At 40.0% G+C, this 11,560-nt stretch overlaps 1 protein-coding gene and 1 long non-coding RNA gene across 3 annotated transcripts; one reads left to right on the top strand and one right to left on the bottom strand.

The window, feature by feature from the left end:
- Positions 1-1,521: 1,521 nt before the first annotated feature.
- LOC108952132 (uncharacterized) lies at positions 1,522-6,861 on the bottom strand. The gene is made up of 5 exons (XR_010494445.1): positions 5,320-6,861; positions 3,519-4,623; positions 2,935-3,375; positions 2,768-2,844; positions 1,522-2,576 (listed from the first exon to the last, which is right to left on the bottom strand). It is a non-coding gene; the product is annotated as an uncharacterized LOC108952132 (long non-coding RNA).
- A 1,317-nt stretch (positions 6,862-8,178) lies between these two features.
- Positions 8,179-10,999, top strand: LOC135631476 (uncharacterized). 2 transcript variants are annotated; one of them, XM_065139187.1, is made up of 5 exons: positions 8,179-8,439; positions 9,811-9,969; positions 10,180-10,254; positions 10,353-10,526; positions 10,720-10,999. In XM_065139187.1, the coding sequence occupies exons 1-5, from the start codon at positions 8,434-8,436 to the stop codon at positions 10,765-10,767; spliced, it is 462 nt and encodes a 153-aa protein (XP_064995259.1). In that variant the 5' UTR covers positions 8,179-8,433; the 3' UTR covers positions 10,768-10,999. The 2 variants fall into 2 exon arrangements, with proteins under 2 accessions (XP_064995259.1, XP_064995258.1); XM_065139186.1 differs by having other exon boundaries at positions 8,182-8,439; positions 9,811-10,254.
- Positions 11,000-11,560: the final 561 nt, after the last annotated feature.

The raw sequence follows: 11,560 nt of genomic DNA, 5'->3' as shown, positions 1-11,560 counted from the left end.
CCATCAAATCTCATTTCCTAGGGAAATATCACTAGAACAGGTTGGATACAGTAGCCACCTCATTTATCTCTTTATATGAATATTTACTAGGGAAATATCTTATGTCGGTACATCGATATAGACCGATATATATCTAATCTTTGAGTATGATACTAAAAAATAATAACCATGATATCAATCAATATCATATAGGAAGGATAAAGTTAATAAATCTGGTCAAGATCCAACATCGGTGTATCAATCTCTGATAGAACTCATTCAAAGATGCTCCACTTCAGGTGCATGTATGTGGCTCCAATAAATCCTTGTGGATGCTCTCCTGCACTGTGATGGATAACATGGACTTCAATCATTGAAATGTATAGACCCATGTGTTGTGTAGGTTTAATATCCCTGGATGATGGAGAGAGAGAGAGAGAGAGAGAGAGAGAGAGAGAGAGAGTGGCCTCAAAAGCTAAAAGGAGCCTTGATGATTAGGTCATGTTCGTAGACAACTCCTGTGGGAAGAAGTGGGAGTATCGGTGGGGGTTTCCCCCCACAGTTCCCTGTTCTGAATCAGAGGGTGCCATCGAGAACAATGATGGCAGAAAGAATCATGGTGGCTGAGGTTTTAATGATTAGGCAGTGAGTCGGTCTATATTTCTCGAGATGCTGCTGCAACATGCGTTCTCTCTCTCTCTCTCTCTCTCGTATTGTTTTCTGCAGGGAAGATGATATTGAAGACACAGACACTCCGTCTCCTGTCAAAGGCATTCAGGATTGGCCCGAGAAGTGATAGCAATGACCAGAGCAGGGAAGTGGAAGTCTGACAAGAACACACATCCTGGCTTCCATTACCAGATAGCATGGTTCGAACACTGTGAAAAGTTTGAGCACAACACATGCATGCATGTTTTTTCTTTTATTGTTCTCGGAGATGTTGTATTGGTTACTTCGTCATAATGTTAATGTCAAATATAGTCTGATAATATTGCATGATTTTATGACCTAAATCATTAAATCAAGAGACATTCCTTGGAAACATTTATTATATGGGCACATATCTCAAGGCTAACAAATCCTCCAAGTAAAAGCAATGGAAAGCTTTGCTATTTTATGATGGTGATGGTGACATTATTGAGTGTAGTACACATATGTCAGCTTGCAAGGAAATATATATATATAAAGGATTTATTTTCTTATTTATATGTTTTATCGTGTTATATATTGATTGTAGACTCATGCATTAGAGTTCATTTCATCGAAGTTTATAATTAGTAGTAAAATTTTTTTTAAGATTCTAATGATAATTTAAGATATTATTTTGGAGACACTTAATTCTGATCTTATTATGGTAGGCCGATGGTTTAAAATCTCATCAAGTGTTTTATGTTAATAATGAAAAAAATGATAATAAATAAATAATGAAAAAAAAATTCACACTCGAGCATTTATGCGACGCATTGCATGACATACTGCAATGCATTAAACTACTAGAATTATCAGGAAAAAAATCATTAGCCCATTACATCATTGACTGGGTGTGCTGCTCGTCTGGAAGAAGCACCAAATAAAAATTAAGTTTGCACACCTTAGAACTTTAGTATTAGCAGGTTGAAGCCAAATGTGTCTCTTTCAACTTTCTTGTATCAGTCCAAACACATCCAAATCAAGTCGTTTACATCAAAGCTTCAGGGAAGAAATCAACAGATCTTGTGCATTAAACAATGAGGATTAGCGATCCCCTCGATGACACAGCTAAATCAAAGCATGCACGTCATTCCCTCTTTTAATTCCATCTCCAGAAACAACTTCCTAAACAAGGATGAAGGTTGTTGCAGTGCTTCTCACAATCCTCTCCCTCTTCCTCAACTCAACAAATTCAACAGGTCTTTGGCAGTACAGTGTAGTTTTAATCTTCTATTGGGATGATCTGCTTTTGTTTGCCCAATTCAAGTGCTTCTGTAGTTCTCCTTACTGACTTGTTCTTCTTGACATCAGCTTGCACTCTGAACTTTGATGCATTCCCTTATCAACCGGTCGGGGAATGCGTTCACCCTAATGATCATGAAGTGACGGTTTGGGACAATGTGAGAACCACCCAATGCTGTCGCAGTGTCCTATACTTCTTCTCAAAAGCTCTAGCTCGTTCGGCCTCACAAGCCCAAGCGATCCTTCTCGACAAACAGCAATGGGATAACTGCACATCTCGCTTTAACATGCAATATAATCTCTCTATAGATTCATGTAAATTTGATTTGTTACATCAAGATAATGGCAGTTGCTCAAACCTCAGTCTCGCTTCCATTAGGAGTAATTATGGCCAGCAATTTGATTCCGTCATCACGAATTGTTCACGGTTTGATGTGCCAAGTTTCATCAACCAGTGTGGTAACTGCACCTATGAGATCTCAAACATGATAGAGAAGATTGTTGAACATCTCGAAGTTAAGGATAATGACACGCAGAAAGCAATTTGTAGCGTTGTCACCGTAGCAGCAATCGCTTCAAATAGGCCCAGAGATGATACTTGGACTGATGGCTACTACCGGTGCTTGGCAGCAATGGATTCAGGTAAAGTGCAGATCGTTCTCAACCTGAAAGAAATGGAAAAGGTTAGCTGATGAGTTATTGAATTCATATCAACATTTAAGATCCTCTAGAACAACGTTGAGGACTCCATAATTTCTGTAAATCCTTGTACTAAAAACTACAATTCTCGTGAACAAAAACATGGATATGATGGAAGCACTGGAAAGAACGTTGTGCATGGTGTTCATAGACTTACTCATGTTGTCATTTTACTTCTTGCAATTCTTTCAAGTTCTTCTAATTGATGAACTTTCTTCTTGTCTTCTCAGGTAGCTGCAAACATAGCAACTGTAAGTGTTATTTGCTGTGGATCCCCTACTAGTAATTTAAACAGCATCTTCTGATTCAAATGGTTATACTTACCAGATGTCGTGGAAGTGATACTCGGAACACTACTGGTTTTGATCGGATTGTTTCTTCTCATTACTTTGTTCAAGGCTAGGAAAAGGACTCATGAACACAACAAAGGTATTCTCCCTGTGCATTTGAGCTCAATGCTTACAGAAGCAATCACACTAACACATGTTTTCAAGGCACTACTACTGCACCAGGGAAAGTAGCAAGCAAATGGACTGGTCTTTACAGATTCTCCAAAGCAGAGATCGAGAAAGCCATAAACTACAGCAGCAGCAGAATACGCCTCGGCACTGGAAGCGCAGGCCAAGTCTACCAAGGCATTCTTCCCAGCGGGCAGCTCATTGCAATCAAGCACCTCTACAAGACTGCTATGAATGGCTCCTTCACGAGAGAAGTCGAAGGCCTCTCCAAAGTTCGTCATCCCAATCTGGTCTCCCTCCTTGGTTACTGCGATGAGAACGGGGATAAGTATCTGGTTTATGAGTACTGCTCTAATGGAAACCTGGCACACAATCTCTTAAGTAATTGACTTGCTATCTTCTCTTTCAGCAATCATGTTAAGGCATGGAAGAAACCTAAATTTTGCATACCTGTAGGAAGTGATGCTCTTCTTCCATGGGGGAAGAGGGTGAAGATCCTAAGAGACTGTTCCCTTGCGTTAAGGTTTCTCCACACTCACCCAGATGGCTGTATCGTTCACAGAGACATCAAGGTGAGAAGTTGACCCATAACTTTGTATCAGTTCATCGTCTTTCATTGATGATACATGGTTTTCAGCTCGCAAACATCCTGTTGATGGACAACATGGAGCCAAAACTTTCGGACTTTGGGTTGGCGAGGATGGTGGGAATGAAGGAAACAAAATGCTTCACAGAGGTTAGGGGAACCATCGGCTACATGGATCCGGAGTACATGTCCCATGGAAACCTCTCCTGTGCCAGTGACATCTACAGCTTCGGTGTAGTCATATTGCAGCTTCTATCAGGGCGTAAGGTGATTGAACTGGACACAAAAGCACGAGAAACTCTGACAAGAAAGGTAGCCACCAAATCGATAGTAATACCCCAGAAGTCTCAGCAAGATCTTCATGTTTGAATTCTATTGTGGTGCATGATGCAGGCCAAGGATGTCTCGGCAGGCAAACGCCCACTCGAAGATTTTGTAGATCCGCGCCTTGAAGGAGAGCTTAATTTGGACGTTTTCAAGTCCATCTTAAATATTGCCGTTCTCTGTGTCGCCAGTTCGAGCAAAGGACGCCCTACAATTAATGATCTTGTAGGAGAGATCGAGAGAGCATTCGAGAACACATCTGCCAACATGGTTGAACTTGTTCCCTTCTTCCTCCGTTCATTTCATTCTGTCAACGCATTTCCTGATGATGACTTCCATTTACTTTGCAGCCTGCACAAACAAGGAGACAGAATCATGCAGCATCCATATCAGGCTCTCAATCTTCTATAGTGGTTCAGGTGTAGTTGTTTCATGAGGGAAGTATAGCTATGGGATCAGTACAAACTATGAATCCATCAGCTAATTATTAGTGCAGAACCTCCTTCAGTATTAGGGATTGGTTTGGTTGTGTTGTTTCCATGGCTGATGTGTTGTGCCTTTCTGGACAGCGAGGTGTTCCTTTTTGCTGAGGTTTTTGGAGGAATCTTCTTTATGTAAAAGACCTGTATGATCACTGCTTATACTCTGCAATGAAAGAATATGGTAATGTTAGACAGTAGACAGACAGTAAAAGAAGCTTCTCAAATTATATGCATATGGACCATAAAAATGTAAATGAACAGTCAGTAGATGCATATCTAGCTGCTGCTGCTTCATTTAAGATCATTTGGAAGCAAGTGGGATTTTATTCTTTTCACTATAATTAATTACCCAAGTGGCTGACACTCACAAGAACCACATCACCAGCACTCCTACACAACTACGGGAATATAATGAGCCTGTCCAACTCCCATCCGCATCTAATACTCCTGGATGGCTAGCTCATTGACAAGTGCAATCATCACCCTTAACTCAAAAACTCTTCTGCCACCAATTCACCACTTAAAATTCAACTTAATTTTAACTGTTAAAAACCATGAAGAAATCAGAACATTAAACGAGCCCATCCAATTCTTTCACTGGATGAGCTGACTAATATAATACAATTAACGTAACACTATTAGAAGCACCGCTTTATATAACATTCTAGCAGTTCACCTCTGTAAATGCAACACACAAAAGAAATTAATATCAGTGAAAGAATAAACTAGAATAAAAGGAAAAGTAAAACATTCTTCTCATTTGGCACTCCCAGCACACAGTAACCAGTGACTCCCTGTGCAAACTTCAGAGAAAAGGGCAAAGAAGTGTTCAATAATGGCACCCAAAGCAATTGCATACCTGGGGATGAATACGAAGAACCAAAGGACCTTATGGGGATGTTGCAATTGATAAAATAGCAGCATGTAGAAGGCAAGCAGAGGCTCTTGGGTCCCTACAGCAGGTACGGAGGGCACATATCCATAAGAAAGGAGCACCAATAGTGAAGTTATTTTAGTCAAAACCAGTACCATAATCCATAAGAAAGATTAGCTATCTGAGGTTCACTCCACATGAAGAAATGGGGGCAAGAGGATTATCCTGCAAAATCAGAAGTTCTGCTGTTTTTCACTCACTGTTGCATATCAAGCAACAGTGAGCAAGGCGTTTCAAGCAACAATTTAAGTGTTATGTAATAGCAGATTCTCAGAATGAAAAGAAAATGTGTGAAGAGAACTAAACACCAGAAGAACCTACTATAGAGGTACTACTCTTTGTATCATAAGAACTTGGGACCATAACGGCACAAGTAAAGCCGAGCTTCAACATTATATGGTAACAGCATGACTAAAATCTCTCTCTTCCCTTAGCGATTTGCCTTGGCGACACATTCAATCTCATCCTTCTTTTTTATTGCATAACTGTCAAGAGACCAGAAACTTTTAGAGGTAGTTTGACCGATGTACTTGTGTCAAATCATAACATGTAACATGCAATGACTCGATGCTACAACTAGAGACCAAGGCGTGAAGTGATTCAGCAATTGATAAGTTCATCAACCAGACATTGATTCAGCAATTGTCTTGATGTTCCTAAAGGCACTCTCTCTAGCACCTGCCATGAGAAGGTATAATGCTTGATTAACTCCCCCTCAATGAAGATATATCAACTGCTTGGCGTCTTACAACACCAGCAGAACCAATTCTGCTGGCATCTTCACTTGATCCACTGAGTAAACAAACAAACAAACAAACAAACAAACAGGTGGTATCCTTGGCATCACTTACACTACTTGGCTTTGTAGATACAAGCACAGGATTGTGATTTTGCAATGCTGAAAACAGATGAGTTTTTGAGATCGATTATCTTATGCACTCATTTTGTTATATAGGATATTTTCTTGTTGATTAGCCAATCTCACAATCTGACAAAGCATCAGACGGCTACTAACAAACTCTTACACATCGAATGTTGCCTAAAATGTTCTTATAAGAATCGACCTAATCTCCCTCAGCCGTCTCAAACATTATCCTAACCAAAAAAAATCCCCAATTGATGCCAAATAAAAACTCAGAGACGCGGTTGCAGCTACCCCAAATCCGATCTTGGGAACCCATCCCCGGATTACAAGATACAGACAGTGTTGCAAAATGACAATTTGTTCCTCCCTCGTTCCTATTTTAAACGAAAGGTAAGACCTTTCATCATCTTTCTACATCACCGCAAAAGGAAGCATCAACCCTCGATAAGAAGAAGCTGAAGCCTACCTCAAGACCATCAAAGCCCCATCGATCGAAGAGCTTCACTTCGGGCAGAGCCACCGAAACCGCGGCCGTCGTAGTCATTGCTACTCGAAAGCAGATGCCGGATGGGGCGGGGAATCGGAGACGAGACGCCAAAGAGCGTCCGACAAGATCGAACCGATAACGACCGACGAAGGGGCTTTCGGGGGGAGGCTCACAAGCGCGGGCGGAGGAAGCCTGTTTGTTGTGCCGCCGGTACCGGTTAGACGACTATTCCATGCTATCGTGTCAAGATGTGATTGGAGGAATGATTTAAAATGAATCTTGTTTCGGGCCCCGTTTGCCCACTCACCAACCTGCCTCGCGATTGGAGATAGCCATAGAGCCCACTTTGGGCCCCAGTCTCCGGGTCCCAGGTGGTAGACTGACCTGCTGAGTCAAATTGGATACAATAAATAGTCAATAAAATAAGATAAATGTTACAAAAAATTCTCCACTTTATTTTTTTTTTCTTTTATTATAAGAAAAATATTTAAAATTTTTATCATCTATAATAAATAATTTTTTTTTTTTCATGAATGAAAAATCTAAATGAGAGAGAGAAGTCTTCCAAATTCAACCCCCCCAAAAAAAAAGAAAATAGGTGAAGAGAGAAGAAAAATTGTGGAAGAAATCCATTCTACCCTTTTCTTTTGCAAAGACAAATAACTAATGCACATCGAAGACTTTTGGTCTGTGACAAGCAAATCTATCTTCATCATAGATGGCTTTGTTTTAGTCATTAACATAAAAAACACAAGTGGTAAGTGGCAACAAACAAACTTGTGCTGACTGACTAATCACCTTATTAGCAACATCACTAAATTAAAGGCACCAAAAGGTGTTCAACTAATCCATGAGGTATACAACATATGGAATTGTTGGGAAGACAAATGTGATCACCTCACTCGTTTGGATTTAAGCATCACAGTGGAGAGAGAGGTATTGAAAGAGTCAAACATGTGGATTGACTTTTCATTGGAATAGTCATTTCTTGATGATGTAACTAAATAATAACACTATGATTCGGGAGAATATAATAAGAACCATCGAAATGTTATCTGAAATGTTATCGTGAAAGTGTGTTGAATCGGGAGTTGACCGACCGAAGCGTTTTTATCGTGTTCATTTCTCTTTATTCCGTTTCTGATCTTTGTTGCGAAACAAAAACCGAGTGCGTAGGAAATGAATTCATTTTTGTTGTCGATGTTGGATGCTCGAACGAAGCTAAATTTGCATCATAAATGATGATAATAATAATAATATTATTATTATTGATTTCGCGGACGCAGAACTGCAATTTTGTATCTTCTCATCAGTTATGTCGAGAAATTATTTCCATTCTTTGAGAGAAATAACCAGCAAACTTGTTTTTGTTTTCTGCAACAAGCAGAGCTCCTCTCGGCCGGCCAACACCCTAGTTCCGGGAATCGCATTTCACATGTCCTTCGCGTTTCCCCGGGGGCCCCTACTCGGTGGGAAGACTTCAAATCGCAAACTGGCGCCCGTCAATGGTATTTTATACGTCCGTCTTCACCTCCTTCCCGACGCCACCTTCTCACTCGATTCCGAATCTCTCTTCGCCTGTATCGGGTGAGGGAGGGAGGAAGCGAAGAGCGCGTGCAAGGTGGAAAGGCGGCGCCTTTGACGCTTTCCAGGATTCGCTCTGTGGTTGGAGGAATCGAAGCTTCGAATGGCGGTGAGTCAATCGACTTCCCGGGTGTCTTTGGATGTCAGATATGATTATTATCGAGAAAGTAGGAATCTTGGGCATGCTCGGTGCTATAAAAACGGAGTTCTTTTACTTCTTTTGGGTGATCTTCTGACGATTCATCGCCTGTGGTATCAGATTTTGAGAAATTCTATGAATCGGAATTAGGTTTATTTTCTTCGTTTTCCCCTTTTTTGTTTCCGGTATAAGTTATAGCGAATCTAATTGCCGGTTTAGCTCTCATCATATACGAAAATGATACTTGGAGTGGTTAAATGTGTCTGCCTTGAGCTTGAATGGACTGATAGGATTCGAACTCGGAAGCATGTTTAAACATTTTCTTCTCTCCTATTCTTCCTCTCACCTGCTGTTTGCTTCCTGGATGAATGAATGGCCGTGAAGAGAGTTGAGGTGAATTTTGGGTATGTCTGGTGGTTTCAAGGTGCATGAGTTTATTTTAGGAGGAAAATTTGGCACCTTGACATCGAACTGTAGACATGAGATTTGAGCAAATGAGTGCTCTGAAATTTGAAGCAGATACTATTTCTTTATGGTCCATATATGGTTGTTTCTGAAAATTGAGAAGGGATATGGGCAAGGATTCTTCTGTTTTGACAAATTTAGAGCAAAAGAGGTGAAATATATGTAGCAATATTTGGACAATAATCACAAAGTTAGCTTATGCATATTAGTTTATATTTTCACTAATCATTACCTGCTCATATTTGGACCAGAAACATTATGAGTAATATTTAATCTCAAGGGTTGATTCTGAGTGATATAAACTGCATGAGATTTATTTGCTACATACAGCCTTTGCAAATATTCAGGTGAAGATGGACAAATGAACAGAGTCATAAACTTTTATTTGTTCTTTGACCAAATATCAAACTGAATCAAGCAAATGAAGCTAAGATAAGAGTCAGATAGAGATCATATAGACTTCAGGTATGATATAAATATGGAGAACATGTGTAGCATGATTAGCAACTTAGAGAGGAAGCAAAAGATTTTGATAATTAAAACCTTTGGTGAGGGCCTTATTTAAACTCTTTTTGATTAGTTATCATTTTCAATGAAGTGAGCTGTAGCTAGACAATCTAGCTGCGGTGATATATGTGCTATATAAAGAAGGATTGAATGATCTTTCCAAATTAAAGATGCTGGATCTTCAAAACAGGGCTGTTATTTTTATTATTGCAAGGTAGGATGGTTTCTCAGTGTGTTAATTACTCGGGTAACCATGATGGTTGATCTCCCATTTGTTTTGATCTGATTAAGATTAATCATATTGTTTCTCTTTCTAAAGGTTCTTATATCTATCTGTGGTAAAATTGACATTGTCGTATGATTTGCAAGCAACGGCAAGTTCATGTACCTGTATTCAGCAACCAGGATGATGCTTCAGAGGATGTCCTTTACACACGACGTTCCCGACTAGCTGTAAAGAATAGAGTTCCGAAAGTTTCTGCAAAAAACTCAGAAGCTTATGCTCATGATGGACAAGCACCAGTTAAGGTAAGTCTCAACATTGAGGCCTCTAAACCTTCAGAGGTCCCCGGTTTTCAGGAAATGAAACCAGCAAGGAAAAATGATGGTATTCGTCAAATTGCCACACCTCCTGTCCATAATCAGGATGCGGCACATAGACACACCAAAGATGCAGCTAATCCGCAACATGAGAATGAAACAAAACTTGCCGTAAAAGATGTAAATACTTCTTCACAGGAAAAAGGGTTTTCATCGGATGGCACGACAAGAAAAATTAGAAAGAAGCGTCGAAAACAAGGCTATGGAAATTATGTATGTTCTTATCTCATTTCCCTGGTTTTGCATGCCTATATAAGCTTTTCCTTTACTTGCAAAGTATTAATTGACTAATGCTTCTTTCTGGATAATAGCCCGAGGGGGATGTTATAGTGCCACCATTTGAGGATTGGGAGATGAATCCAGAATCTGCCGAGAAGTATACTGATGTTTTCCAAGTCATAGGTGATAGTCGGAAGTCTCCTGGTACTCCCATAAAATTGTCTATCGAGTCAGACACACACAAGAAAGATCCCAACGAATGCAAGGTGGGTCGGCTACCTCGGGTCATTCATGTAGTAGCGACTTGCATCAAGAACTGTCTTCTTCTCAAGCACTTACCACGGTTGTTTTTCTCTTGTTTCAGCTGACAGGCAAACATTGTAGTCATTTGAAAGCAGTGATTTTTAAGAGGTGTGTGCTATTAACAATCAATCTAAAAGTGACCTTTTCTTGTTCCAGGGGTGTAGGTGCCTGAGCTGGATTTTCAAGTGCAAGTCTTGCTGGTGAAGAACTTGTGGAGGGCACACATGTAAATATCAACAAATAAAGCAATTAAATAGAGGGATGTTTCCGGTGTAGATACTTTTCTCTCTTGTTTTTTTCTTCTCTTTTGAGTGTCCATGCATTTTGCTACCTTTGTAAGTTATTTACATGCAATCGAACAGACTCTGTTTCTTATCTGCTCTTGCTAGGAGCCTTAAGTGCCTATGAAGAAGCAAAAAGAACTATTTTGGTTCGAGTTCATTTATTTAGTCTATTCATGTGAATCAAGGTTCGCAATATCATACCGTACCGGTATTTCGACCTGGGATCGATATCGATATGGTACGGTATACCGAGCGGTACATCCAGGTGTACCAAGCGGTACACTCAGGTGTGTCGAGTACTGTAGCACTGCTACAGTGCTATAGTGCACTTGGATCGGTAATAGGCGGTCCGCGTACCGGCAACTAATCGGATCGGTACGTATCGCCCGTACCGGGCGGTACAGTTCGATACTGCAGACCCTGCTGTGAATATTCTTTTTTTTCTTTTCCTTTTTAGAGGATAGAAGTCAATCAAACCAATAATTTTCATTTTCAAGTTGTAAATTAGAAACCTATACCCAAATGGATCTGGATTTGGCTAAAATCTTGTGACAAAACCAACAAGCTTTAGGAAAGAAAATAAAACATATATTTAAAAAGCATCAAGAGACACAAATTGTAGAGCTGATATATCTATCACAACCCAAATCTTGCATTTTTCTTCTTAAATTGGAAAAGGACGATACAGTATGAAAAAAGGAATTAAAGTACGT

Source organism: Musa acuminata, chromosome BXJ3-2, assembly GCF_036884655.1.
Source record: "Musa acuminata AAA Group cultivar baxijiao chromosome BXJ3-2, Cavendish_Baxijiao_AAA, whole genome shotgun sequence".
Lineage (NCBI taxonomy): Eukaryota > Viridiplantae > Streptophyta > Magnoliopsida > Zingiberales > Musaceae > Musa > Musa acuminata.
This window is presented reverse-complemented; position numbering and strand designations above follow the sequence as displayed.